Source organism: Triticum dicoccoides, chromosome 1A, assembly GCF_002162155.2.
Source record: "Triticum dicoccoides isolate Atlit2015 ecotype Zavitan chromosome 1A, WEW_v2.0, whole genome shotgun sequence".
Classification (NCBI taxonomy): domain Eukaryota; kingdom Viridiplantae; phylum Streptophyta; class Magnoliopsida; order Poales; family Poaceae; genus Triticum; species Triticum dicoccoides.
In genome coordinates, this window is record NC_041380.1 from 18,206,044 (window position 1) to 18,220,635 (window position 14,592).

The window sequence follows — 14,592 nt, forward strand, 5'->3', positions numbered from 1 at the left end:
GCAATGGATTTGGTTGTAGTGACGGGTCAGGAATTTAATCATGTGCAGTCAACTCAAAGTTGTGTACTCATATGTATGCATTTACTAATTTTCTTTTGCATGATTTCTACTCCCTCCGTTTTATAATATAAAAGCGTTTTGTACGCTGTTGTAGTATAAAAAGTTCTTATATGTCATTGTTGTCGAAAAGTTGTGTAGTCTCTCCTCAACGAAAGAGTTGTGCAGTCGAGTGAAGACACATCCATGCACGGCTTGGTCACTAATCCCAGAGGGGTTTTTTTTTTTTTTGCTAGTAATCCCAGAGGGGTTAGCTTGCGTAGTATGCATGCCAGAGAGGCGTCCTCTTCCATGGAGAAAAATCAAGTGGTGTTGGTGAAGAGACGAGACGAGACGAGGAGTCGCTAGTCGTTATTACCTGTGCACAGCTAATACCGCCGGCCACGCGTACCCCCTGACGGCGACCGGAAAAAGCCAAAAAGAAAAGAAATCAGCAAGCAAGCAAACAGTTTCGTGCATCCGACGGCAGGCATGCGGACGCCAACCAACGCCACGAAGCTTCGTCCGTCCATCCGTCCACCAACAACGGCCGGATGGATCGCGTCGCCAGTCCATTTCCAGTGGGTCGGTCAGCGGCGCTTCCTCACCAAGCTCCCTTCCCTTCCCTTCCTCCTCAATCCAATCCACCAGCCCGCCCCGCCCCCGCCCCCAGCGACAACTCACCGGCCGGAACGCGGTTTTACCTGGCTACCGGCGCTTAAAAGACGCCATCGCCAGCCAACCACTGAACCACAACGCAACACCACCACGCAACGCATCCCGCTCCATCGCCATTCGCCACACCCACCGCACACACGTCTCTGCGCGCGTACGTGCGGAGCTCTGACCGGACGGGCATGGTGCACCACCACCGGGCGAGCCTCCTGCAGCACCACGACCAACAGAAGCTCGACGAGGAGAAGCAGCAGGTGGAGGAGATGAAGGAGCTCCGGGGCCGGCTGGTGGACTACGCGTGCCACCACCGCAAGCACGGCCACGACGCGCTCCTCCTCATGCTCGCCGGCTTCGCCTTCGTCTCCTGCCTCCTCCTGCTCCTCCCCAACAGCCCCTTCTCCGCCGCCATGGACGACCTCCTGCAGCTCGGCCGCATGCGTCGCTGCGACCAGGAGATGGCGCCCACGCCGCCGGCGCCCTGCGCGGGGGTGCCCTACGGCGCCGTCTGCTGCGACCGCTCCTCCCCCCGCGCCGACCTCTGCGTCATGCGCGGGGACGTCCGCACCCACGCCGCCTCCAACGAGCTCTTCCTGCTCGACGCCGCCGCCCCGGCCGACGAGCGCATCCGCCCCTACACCCGCAAGTGGGAGTCCAGCGTCATGAGCACCATCGACGAGCTGCGCCTCCGGGCCCTGCCCGACCCCGAGGGTGCTTCTGCTAACGATGCAGTGCCAGCGCGCTGCGACGTCCGGCACGACGTCCCCGCCGTCGTCTTCTCCACCGGCGGCTACACCGGCAACGTGTACCACGAGTTCAACGACGGCATCATCCCGCTCTACATCACCGCCCGGCGGTACAACAGGAAGGTGGTGTTCGTGATGCTCGAGTACCACGACTGGTGGATGACCAAGTACGGCCACATCGTGGAGCAGCTCTCCGACTTCCCGCCCCTCGACTTCTCCAACGACACCCGCACGCACTGCTTCCCGGAGGCCGTCGTCGGCCTGCGCATCCACGACGAGCTCGCCATCGACGCGTCGCGGATGCCGGGAAACCAGGCCGGCATCCAGGACTTCCGGCACATGCTCGACGACGCGCACCGCGGCCGCATCAACGCCATCATCGAGGAGGAGAACGCCGCGCCACAAGCCTCCCCGGTGGCGGCGGCACTAGCGAAGAAACTCGTCACGGAGCAGCTCGCGGACGACGACAAGCCGCGGCTGGTGATCGTGTCCCGGAACGGGTCGCGCGCGATCGAGAACGAGCCGGAGCTGGCGCGGGAGGCGGCGAGGGCGGGGTTCCGGGTGACAGTGCTCCGGCCGCGCCCGGACACGGAGCTCGCGCAGATGTACCGCGTCCTGAACGGCTCGGACGTGATGGTGGGCGTGCACGGCGCCGCCATGACGCACTTCCTCTTCATGCGCCCGGGGTCGGCCTTCATCCAGGTGGTGCCGCTCGGCACCGACTGGGCCGCCGAGAACTACTACGGCGAGCCGGCGCGGCGGCTCGGCCTGCACTACATCCCCTACAAGATCCTGCCGTCGGAGAGCTCGCTGTTCCGGCGCTACGCCAGGGACGACCCCGTGCTCACCGACCCCGTCGCTGTCAACGCCAAGGGGTGGCAGGTCACCAAGAGGGTGTACCTCGACGGGCAGAACGTGCGGCTCGACATGGCGCGGTTCCGGCGGCGGCTGCGCGAGGCATACGGCCACTGGGCGGCGCAACGGCGGCGCCAGCAGAGCCAACCGTTGTAGCATGGGCGGTGTCCATACTCCATACGTTTTTCTTTGTTCTTTTTTTTCTTCCGGCGAGAAGATGCATGATACTGTATAGAAAAAATATTTTTGTTGTTTACGAGGCGAGTGAGATTGGTGATGACACTACTAGTTAGCATGTGCAAGATTCTTTTTCACATGTCAAGCCCAACAGATGATGTACATAATAAATGGAAATGCAGAGTGCGAATCAACTTGTGGTTAAGTTGGTTAGGTGGACAGTGTTATTCCCAACCCACCAGGGTTTAAATCCTGGTGCTCGCATTATTTCCGGATTTATTTCAGGATTTCCGGCGATACGCTTTCAGTGGGAGTGAGACGTTCCCGTCGACGACGAGGCGCCTAGGGTGACTTCGTAAATCTCAAGATGATATGCCGGCTCAGTCTCTCGGAGGTGCTCATAGGGGTAGGGTGTGCGTGTGTGCATTCATAGGGGTGAGTGTATGCGCGTGTATATGAGCGCTTGTGTGATGCTAAAAAAATTTAGAAATGCAGAGTCTAAGTAAACGCCTCTTTGGTTCATTCACAAGATTTGAAAAACGAAAATTTTAGAGAACGAAACGTTCTTTTTTTAACACACAGTCGTAGATGCGTGTACATACGCTCATGCACTCATCTCTATGTATGCCACACATCTAATTCCTATTAGCACATTCGAGAGACTCAACCGGCACATCATTTTGAGATTAACAAAGTCGCGTCTGGCGCCTTCTTAGTCGACGAGAACGTTTTCTTTCACCGAACACACATCGCCGAAAAGCCTGAAATAAATTCAAAAAAGTACAAACATCTATGTTAACTCTTGGACTTGGACTCTGGTGGTCTGACCAGGACCACAGATTGGTTCGCAATGAACGTTCTGCTTGCAATCATCTTACACGTCATTTTTTTCACGTCATTACAAATCGTTACTGGTAGTGGCGGACCTAGAACCTTGGTGCTGGGGCTGGGATGCCACAGTTTACTTATATTATGTATAGGCAACATAATTTTAATAGGTGAATTCAAATTAAAATTACAATACAAATAGTCTAATTTAGTCAATGCCATTATAAGGGTATCTCTGACCCGCAAATTCCCTCTTGCATTATTTCGCGGACAGGAAATCAGTCCGCGGACACGGATGGAGGAGCTGGTCATCCAATGATGTCTTGTATATATATGTTCGTCAATAAAGGGCAATTTCAAATTCAAATAAAGTCTGATCCATGGCACACGCCTGCTCACACCAGCGCCGGATCACATGCCCGAACAGGACAAAAAAAGAAGCTAGTATGCTTAAGTTTTTACAAGTCCGATCACAAAAATATCCATCCAACAGTTCATGCGAAAAATTGAGATTTTCTGCCCTTCCGGACTGGCGATCCGAGCGCCACGCTCATTGTGCGGTCGCCACCGGCATAATAGTATGGACCCTTGTAATGCTTCGGCCATGGTAACATCTGGAAGATGGGCGACACCATCGGGGCTCCGCGGCCTTGGCCGCTACCTCCACTATGTCTGCGACCAACACGACCTCCGCTGGCCTTTCACTTCCTGAGCTTTTCCTTCTTTGTGGCGTTCGCTTTGGAGCGGCGATTTTGCTGTATCACCGAGTTGATCTTTTCTAGGCAAGGATGATGCTCGGATCGTCCTTCACCTCCACCACCTCCATCTCTGGCAGGTTCTCATTTAGTTTCATGCTTGATAGTGGGAGCGAAGAAGAAAGTGGAAGAAAAGGGTGGGAATTGGATGAAGAGCGGCGAGATGAAAGAAGAGGGTGAAAGTTTTGGTGTGAAAATAGTGCAGGATGCTACACAAACGGGGTTCCACCTTCCTTTTGGGTGGGCCATGAATGTAAGAGTCCGACGTGTCTTGTGTCCGGACTCCCACAAAGCCTTCACATTTAGCTCTGGTTTGCAGGGAAAGGTCTGAACCACTCGGCGGACCGATACAAACCCGTGTTGAATGACTTTTGGGGTCCGAACCACGTGATCCGAACATATGTGGGCGGTTTGGAAGTCAGCGTTCAAGATGCCCTAACCTGCTACAAATAGTCATAAAATAGCATCAAATTGCCAGAAACTAGCGTTAGGTATACAGTATAGATTACTATCAATTTTTAGATGGGATGCCATGGCACCCATGGCACTCCTACTGGATCCGCCCTTGGTTACTCGATTTAACTTTATGGTGGTGCGGGTGTTGGTTAGTTGTGCACATTGGACATCAGCCGACAACGTGAAAAGGCCTCGCATGTTGTGTTATTTTTCAAACAATTGTAGGAATAGACAAAAACACATGAATATGAGGTCAACACATTTAGAATTCTACAATATTACCTCCGTCCCAAATTACTTGTTTTACATTTGTCTAGATACGTCCTAGATTTGTTAGATTTGTCTAAGACAAGTAATTCAGGATGGTGGATTAGAAAACATGGCAATTTTGCATAGATATTGATTGGAGGACATAGCTGTCCTAGATTTTATTTTTCCAAGCCGTATAACCGCTTGCCAAGAAACCTGCCGAAATGTAATGCAGAAAAGCGATGTGTGGATATTTTTTTAGGAAACATTCCTTTAAACCAAACAAACTCTAAAGGTAAAAAAGATATGTGGCTCTAAATCTTACAAAATCCAATTGAAAATCCTTTGAAAGAAAGAGACACCAACTGGGAGATATTGAGAGGGAAAAAGCTTGAGCCGGGCACCAATTTCTTTTTCCAGCATAGACTAATTATTGACAAATATCATATTCTTCCACCCCGACTATCACTGGTGCAGGTGACTGCATATTTTCATATATGTGCCCATCATTGGAGTACAACTGCAGGAATAAAATTAAATGTGCTATCACAACAAATATAAACCAAAAGGTGCTTTTAGTATAAAAGAAATAGTTGAAAATACAAAGAGAGACAAAAGCACAATTGAATAAAAACGTGACTGAAGCTTCACGATCAGGGGTTGCATACTCTAGCAACAACTACGTTTTTTTTTTAGTATACAACTATGTTTCTTTTGAAGGATATATAGGCATGTCTACGTTTGGCAAAACGTTGAGATGGCTACCCATGCTAATCGTTTCTTTTTCTCCTCGAAACAGTCTAAGGCTGCCATGGCCCACAATGATTAAAACTAGAAAAAAATATTAAAAATTCCGATTTTTTTTGCAAGCAAGATGTCCATGTGCGTGATGTTAGTACAAAATTTGGTGAAGTTTGAACATTGAGGAGCGCGCTGCAAAAAAGACAAATTCGGGCATGAACACTGCAAATGTTTCTCACGTACCTGTTTTTTTTGCCACAAGATACTCGAATGTCCTGACTTCATGAAATTTTGCATGAGTATCATGCACCTGAGCATCTTGCATCACAATTTTTTTTTAAATTTTAAAATGTTTTGAATTTTTTATGATTTACTGTTCATGCCCAGGCTCATCTGAACCCGGGCAAGAAAACGCCGCTATCAGAGATTATAGATTACTTTTAAGTTTTTAGGCTAGGTGCCATAGCACCCATGGCACTTCTAACTTATCCGCCCCTGGTTGCTGGATTTAACTTTACGGTGGTGCGGGTGTTGGTTAGTACACAGGACATTAGCCGACAACATGAAAAAGGCCTGGTAGTGTCACATCGTAGTTGCGTTTTTCAAAACATTATGAGCATAGGAAAAACACATGAATATGAGGCCAACACATTAGGATTCTAATGTACAAACAAATAAAGAAATTAATAATAAAAACATACTCTCTCCGTCTGGGCTTGGCCCCCTCGTATTTTGAGACAAAGTTTTTTTTACTAACAAAATTTAAAGTATACACTACAAAAAGTATATTGTTTGATTTGTAATCAAAAGAGGTTTCTGATGATTTAATTTTTGTGACATACAATTTACATTTATTAGTTAAATATATAGTCAAACTTTAGCCGAAAATAAGAGGGGGTCTAATAAACGCAAATGAAGTGAGTAATAAACATGTCCATTTTGCATAGAGATTAATTGGATGACATGGCTGTCGTAAACTTATTTTTGCAAGTAGTATAACCTCTTGCGAGGAAACCAACATAAATGTATTGCAGAAAAACAATGTGTGGATATTTTGGAGGATATATTCATTTAAAGCAAAGCAACTGCAATGTAAAAATAAAATACGTGGTTCCGAATCATGCAAAATTCTGTTGAAATTCCTTTGATAGAAAGAGGCCCTAACTAGGAGATATTGAAGGAAAAAAGCCTGAGCCAGGTATCAAATTTTTGTTCAATATAGAATAATTATTGACAAATATCATATTCCTCCACGACTATCAATGGTGCAGGTGACTGCATATTTTCGTATATGTGCCCATCATTGGAGTACAACTGCAGAAATAAAACTAAAAGTGCTATCACAACAAATATAAACCAAAAGGTGCTGTTAATACAATGAAATAGTTGAAAATACAAAGAGTGACAAAAGCACAATTGAATAAAAACGTGACTGAAGCATCACGATCAGGGGTTGCGTACTACAGCAACAACTACTACGTTTCTTTTGACGAATACGAGTATGAAGCATGTCTACGTTTGGCAAAACGTTGCGATGGCTACCCGTGCTAATCGTTTCTTTTTCTCCTGGAGACAGTCTAAGGCTGCCATGGCCCACACGCTAACCCCCTGGTTGTTAGGGACGTCTAAACAAATGTGAGGAAGCCGTCGGTTCGTTGATCTGGGGATTGGTGGGTGTGGCGTGGCATGGATCCTAGGAAAGCCAGTGTCGACGAACAGAAGTCTGATTGTTTCGACCCCTCAACCTCCCTGGTGGTTGGACGCGCGCGGTGGTCTTTCCGTTGCTTCCATCCAGCCGCGGCCTCTCGTTTTCCTCGCCCCCTCTTGGTTTGATCCTTTCCGGTTCCCCTACTCTTCTCTCGCCGTCGCTCTCGAATGAGCAATGCAACACCTGCGTCAGGAATCATGTGTGATTAACGCAACGGCCGCCTAGGTGGCGTTTTTTTGTTGGAGGAAATTAGCGGAGGGGGCCCACCTAGTTGAATTCAGGGGATGGGGAAATTAGTTTATAGAAAGATTACGCAAGGAGACTGCAGGTTTAGCATTTTTGCTCTGAAACATCTCATCGAAGCACGTCATTCAATATTATCTCTCCGCGTCTCTGTTTTTTTTTTGAACAAGATCTCCGCGTCTCTGTTGGACTAGCTTTTGCCCACTGTATTGTACTTCTCTCACATACATACAAGCTTCTTTACCTTCGAAAGAGAGCGATCCCAGTGACAAAAGAGATACGTCAACGACGCGAACTGGTCAGTTTGTCAGAGGGATACTGACCAATAAACCACACGTGGCTAGACTAGGCCAATAGCACGACAAGACACTAGTTAAATGAACTAAACATGGGGGAGTATATATAGCACACCTGATTATCGCATCATCATCGTACATCGTCCATCGAACTCATGAACTGACGACTTTTTTTTTTCAAGGGTAAAAGAGTTCTATCCCATATTCATAGGGTTACAATCAAATGGTAAAAGCTCCTCAATGCAAGAAGGGCCCTGCCCAAGCCATACAGCAGTAGTGCTATCTGTACGACTATACAAAGCCAAACGATCTGCTATCCTATTCTGTTCTCGCTTAAGTTTCAAAGGAATAAACTCTCTTTCACCCAACAGAAGACGAATCTCAGCAACTAAATGACCATAAGCCGACCGGGACAGACTCTCGCCGGTCAGAGACAAAAGAGCTTGGGCAGAATCAGATTGAACAATGATCGACAAGTTGCAATGCTGGATTGCTAGTGCCACCCCTTACATTATTGCATGTAGTTCCGCCTCCAAAGCATCATTGCAGTTGAAGATACACCGGTAAACTGCAAATATGACAGACCCATCAACTCTTCTAAGTATCATACCTGCAGTTGCTGATCTATCCGATGGTGAGAACGATCCATCGACCGACAAGGCCGCTTGGCCATCCGCAGGACGAGGCCATGGTAACCGCATTGCCGTACCGGGCGACCTGACCGGCTCATCTCCAAGCACTGGCATCTTCCCCTTTATGATATCCTCTATAGAGTATCTCTTGGCCAAATGTAACGATTGCATATAACTTTGCAGATAATCTGCCGTAGCAGCCGAACTTGGTACATCTTTACCATGCGCCATATCAGACCTCAATTTCCATATCCTCCATATTAACATTATAGTGCAACCCCGCATATCATCATTGCAGTTCATCAGAATATTCAAAAGCCACTCCTTTCCTGTATCTCGAAGCAGTTGATGATCAGGGAGATTCCAAACTGAACGCAATTGCGTCCACACTGCCGAGCATACTCACAAGTAACCAACGCATGGAAGCTGGTCTCCTTTTCTGAGCCACATAGAGGGCATGTATCACGCGTGGATATGTGTCTATATTTTTTGCAAGAATTTGTTGTGAGTGCTCCTGACACCACTTTCCACGCCATGATTTTCATCTTGAGTGGTACCCGCGCATCCCACACCCGTCTCCAGATCGACCTGTGTCCGCTTGGGTTAGAGCTAGACGCGCTCATCGAGTGTGACAATTGGTATTCTCTTGCGAGGTGATAAGCGCTCTTAACAGTGAACAAACCACTCTTTTCTGGAAACCAAGCCAAAAAATCCTGCCCCCGTCTCGGTGACGTTCGGATCTTCACTATTTCGCGGATGTCCATATCCCAGAAATATTGTCTCAGCATTTGCATATTCCATGCACCAGATTCATCCAAAAAATCCGCAACCCAGTTGTATCTACAATTTCTTTTTGGAGTGATCGGTTTGAAGTCATGCTTCCTTGGGATCCAGGGATCCCGCCAAGTCTTAATTAATGAGCCATCACCCACACGCCATATAAGCCCCTTTTTCAACAGATCAAGCCCACGCATGATGCCCTTCCACACAGCCGACGAACTAGAAGGAAAGACTGTATCAAGCAAGTTACCATTGGGGTAATATTTGGCCCGGAGTAACCGGGCGCATAAATTGTCCGGACTATCTAGCAGTCTCCAGGCTTGCTTCGCGAGTAGCGCCTGATTAAAGGATCTCATATCTCTAAAACCCATTCCTCCCATATCCTTGGGCAAGATCATTTTCTCCCAACTGAGCCACGCCATTTTTCTTTTACCATTCTCCACTCCCCACCAGTATTGCCTCATCATACGCGTTAAATCATCGCAAACAGAGGCCGGTAGCCGAAACACACTCATGACATATGTAGGTATAGCTTGCGCCACCGCCTTGATCAAAATTTCTTTGTTCCCCGACGAGACAAACTGTTCACTCCAATCAATTAATCTCTTCCTTAACCTCTCCTGAAGAGATTCAAATTGTCCCTTGTTCACTCTTCCCTCTGGCACCGGAAGGCCGAGGTACTCTGGCTCAAACACATGTTGCGTAACCTTAAGGGTGCTTTTGACTTCATCCGCCACCGCATCAGAGCAATTGTCAGAAAAAAAGGATGGAACACTTCTCTGGGTTAATAAGTTGACCCGTCGCAGAAGTATAAGTGTTCAACAGCCCCTTAACAGTGCTCGCTTGCTCGCCAGACGCCTCAAAAAGCAACATAGTATCATCTGCAAATAACATGTGGGAAATAACCGGTGCACCACGACATATAGCCACCCCCTTTAGCGAGCCTTCCTCAACTAATTTCGAGAACAGAGCAGAAAGGGCATCAGCAACAAAAAGAAATAAGAACGGCGATAAAGGATCACCTTGCCTTAATCCTGTAGAGGGAATGAAACTCTCAAGCAATTGTCCATTGAATTTGACCGAATATTTCACTGATTTCACACACTCCATGATCCATGCAATCCACTGTTGGGCGAAGCCCCATCTACCAAGTGCCTTCTCCAAAAAGTCCTAGTAGACACGGTCATATGCCTTCGACAAGCCAAGCTTGTAAGCACACGCCGCCGGTCTGTTCTGTTTCAGCGATTGTATGTGGTGAAGACACTCAAAAGCAATAATAGAATTGTTAGTGATAAGCCTCCCTGGAACGAAGGCACTCTGATTCGCTTAGATGAGCTCCGCGAGCAACGGCCTTAGTCTGTTCACGAGGCATTTTGAAACAATCTTGTAGATGACGTTACACAAGCTTATCGGTCTAAAATCCTTGAGTTCCTTTGGAAAAGGAATTTTCGGGATAAGAACGATAGCCGTGTCGTTCACCCCGTCCGGCATATCTCCTGACTTAAAGAACTCCAGCACATCAGCTATGATCTCAGATTTTAGCACGACCCAGTTTCGTTGAAAAAACCTCGCCGGGAGGCCGTCCATCCCTGGCGCTTTAAGCGAACCGATTTGAAAGAGGGCATTTGATACCTCCTCCTCCGAGAAGGGAGCACATAGGGTATCGTTCATACCTTGAGTTACCTTAGATGTGATACCCTCCAAGACACTCTCCGGATTGAGAGTTGGATCTTTCGTATAAACCTCCTTGAAGTATGATGTGGCCATGCGTTGCATATCTGTCGGGGATGAGCACCACGTACCATCCTCTCGCTTCAAGCGCTGTATATAGTTCCGTCGAGCATGCCACACCGCACAGCGATGAAGATATGTTGTATTTCACTCTCCTTCTTTCAACCATGTGATCCGAGATCTCTAAAGCCAAAGCATCTCCTCCCTATAGAGGAGTTCATCGAGTTGGTGCATTTTCTGTTTTATTAAATTTCTGTTCACATCATGAAGTTGTATGTCTGCTAATTCTACTCGTAACTTTTCGAAATCTGATATGACATGGCCAAAGTTCTCTCTACTGCATGACCGCAGCTTGATCATCATCTCTTTAAGAGCATCACGAACCGCGCCCAAGTTCCCAACTGGGCGGTGTCGTGGTTCTAAGCCTGACAGTAGAGTGGGGGGTAAGTATGGAGAGGCAAGGTCCTAGCTATGGAGAGGTTGTAAACACAAAGGATGTACGAGTTCAGGCCCTTCTCGGAAGAAGTAATAGCCCTACGTCTCGGAGCCCGGAGGCGGTCGAGTGGATTATGAGTATATGAGTTACAAGGTGCCGAACCCTTCTACCTGTGGAGGGGGGTGGCTTATATAGAGTGCGCCAGGACCCCAGCCAGCCCACGTAGGAGAGGGTTTAAGGTGAGTTAAGTCCGGGGCGTTACTGGTAACGCCCCACATAAAGTGTCTTTACTATCATAAAGTCTACTTAATTACAGGCCGTTGCAGTGCAGAGTGCCTCTTGACCTTCTGCAGGTCGAGTGAGTCTTCGTGGTCGAGTCCTTCAAGTTAGTCGAGTGAGTCCCTTGTTGGTCGACTGGAAGGCGACCTCTTCTAAGGGTGTCCTTGGGCAAGGTACTTAGATCAGGTCCGTGACCCTACCCTAGGTACATGACCCCATCATTAGCCCCCGAATGGATTGAGGCTTCGAGTGAGGAAGGAGTTGATGTTGTTTCCGATTAACCTTTGCACACTGGTCGTGCGTTGTTCTGGACCAAAGAATCTCTTTGTCGATAGTGAGCAACTTGTCTTCAGTCGACTCGATCCATTCTCTTCTTCCATCGAGTGATCTTTCGGGCTTCGACGATCTCCGAGCGATGGATCGCAGGAAACCCCGCGTCTGACAGACCGATCTGCCGTTCGCGGATTCCGCGGGATGCGAAATTTGGGGACGCGCGCGAAGCAGGGCGGACCGCGGCGTTCGGAGGGGACGGGACATAGACGCTTCGATCTCTGCGCCGCTTTCTTCGCCACGTATCCCGTCTGCATAACTGTTCCTGGATATGATTAGATCGACCGGGCCCACCTATCATCCACTCGGAAGGGACCTTATAAATGCGCCCGGCGAGGATTTTTTGTACTGTGCCTCAACATTCTCTCTCTCTCTGCTCCCTTCGTCCCAGTCCAGCGCGCTCGCTCTCGCCCCCGCACAACTTCCCCTCGCGCGTCTCGCCGGCAACCATGGCCAAGGAGAAGACGGCGGTGCTGGAACGCGCGAAGAAGGCGTCGGCGTCGGAGAAGGCGAAGGGGAGATCTACCAGCCGCGGCGGGTCTTCGTCCAGATCCCGCCTGCCGAAGGGCTGGGTCCAAGGAGACTGGATCCTGTCGACCATCACAGAGAAAGATCTCCTCGACATGGCCAACGAGGGCTTGATCCCCCATGGAGCTGCGAGGCTTCCGGGGAAGGAGTGGCAGCCCCAGCCAGAAGAGGGTGAGTGCGTGCTCTTGGCCACCCATGTTGATCGTGGATTTTCTTTGCCGCCGAGTATTTTCTTCCGTGGCTTCTTGAACTTCTTTGGAGCGCAGCTCCACCACTTTACCCCAAATTATATCGCCTATCTTGCCGCGTTCGTGTCCATGTGTGAGGGTTTCCTGGGCTGTCGACCGCACTGGGGCTTGTTCAAGCATATATTCACGTGTCGCTCTCAGACCGTGAAGAAGGCGAGCCCAGGCGACGAAAGAACCCGAGTCGTCCAAATGTGTGGGGGTCTGGGGATCCAGGTGAGGAATAAGAGCACCTTCCCGCCCATGACCTTTCCCGAGTCAGTCAGAGGCTGGCAGTCGACCTGGTTCTACTGCCAGGACCAGTCGACGCCGGGGCAGTCGAGTGGACTCCCACAGTTTACCATGGACCGAGTGAACAAGCCCTCCTCTCTGAAGTTGATTCCGGAAGAGAAAGCTGACGTGAAGATGTTGATGGAGCGCGTGGTGCAGTTGGTTCGGGAGGGAGTGACGGGCATGGATCTCCTGGAGGTCTTCCTTAGGCGTCGTATCCAGCCCCTTCAGTTCCGGAGCCACTGCATGTGGTTGTACTGTGGGACTGAAGACGAGACTCGAGTCCATCCAGAAGCAGTCGACGATGTCACTCTGGAAAGATGGATGGCCGCCGTTACCGGAAACAAGGATAACCCACGCGGAGCCAGAAGGATTCCTCCACTCGACCACAACAGCGATCCAAACAAGGTATGTCTGCTCTGCTCTCCACTGTGTTCTTGTCACATTCGTTTCTGTTTATCCTGCCGACTGGTCGATTGATCTTTGTCTTGATATCTACCAGGCCCTCACCGAGCTGTACTCGATGCCCAATGGGGCACAAGCTCCGACTGAGGAGGGTGAGGCGAGTGGGGGCGAGAGCCAGGAGGAGGAGGAATGGGACTTGGACGTTGCTGAGGATGATGATGACGATGATGATGATGATGGTGATGAAGATGACGTTGAAGACGAGGAAGAAGAGGAGGAGGAGGTCGTACCACCGCGCTCAGAAAGGCGGTCGAAGCTTGTCCACGACCCTTCGACTGAACGTGGCAAGGGGGTTGTGACCGTTGCTCAGTCGACCAAGCGCCCTCGGACCACCTCTCCGGTGCCGACTGAAAAGGCGCCGAAGCAGCCCAGGGCGGCCCCGTCGAAGCCGATCAAGCTCCTGCCGAAGATGAAGGTGTCCATGCCCACCATATCGGGGTAATCGTGCTGCTTAAGTCTTCTTATTTTGTGTGAACTTTGTCTCTGGTTGACGCTGAAGTTAGTCGACTGATTCTTTGGAGTTGCAGTGCTGCTACTTCTGAGACCTCAGCCTGGGCTGATGACCATGAGATGGAGGACGCAGCAACTTCAAAACCAGGTACTATATTCTTAACGCCGTTTTTAGTCGACTGACTCGCGATCTCTAATCCTGATTCTTCTCCGTAGCTCCACCCAATGCTGTTATCAATCTCCCTGATGATGATGAGGATGAGGAACCGCTGAAGCGCAGAAGGAGTAGGAAAGCATCCGCCAGCAAGGTGCCCCAGGATGTGACGGCGCCTGAGATTCTGATTGCGGAGGAAGAGAACACCACTCGACACACGGTGTCCTTCGCAGATCCACTGACGAGTGCTCAGCAGCCCTCCCTCTTCACGACGCACCACGTCCCAGAGGACCAAGCTGGCGCGGCGAAGGAGGCGATACGCCAGGCAGGAATCATGATGGAGCAGTTGAAGACCATCCGGGATGCGAGCCAGGCAGCTTATGACGCCAGTTCTGCCCTCCAAAGCAATGTTCAGGTCAGTCGACCACCGTTTGTTCTGTTAGGATATGCTACCAAAAACTTTTCCTTTCCAGAATTTATAGTAGTCACCCACTGGGTGTGTCGATTAAACTCCGTGTTAGCGGGGGCAC

The 14,592-nt window shown here is 49.5% G+C and overlaps 1 protein-coding gene across 1 annotated transcript; it reads left to right on the forward strand.

The window, feature by feature from the left end:
- Positions 1 to 694: 694 nt before the first annotated feature.
- On the forward strand, positions 695 to 2,707 carry LOC119359607 (beta-1,2-xylosyltransferase XYXT1-like). Its single transcript, XM_037625741.1, has one exon. It carries the CDS (start codon positions 894 to 896, stop codon positions 2,463 to 2,465), a length of 1,572 nt encoding a protein of 523 aa, XP_037481638.1. The 5' UTR covers positions 695 to 893; the 3' UTR covers positions 2,466 to 2,707.
- The last annotated feature ends 11,885 nt before the right edge of the window (positions 2,708 to 14,592 follow it).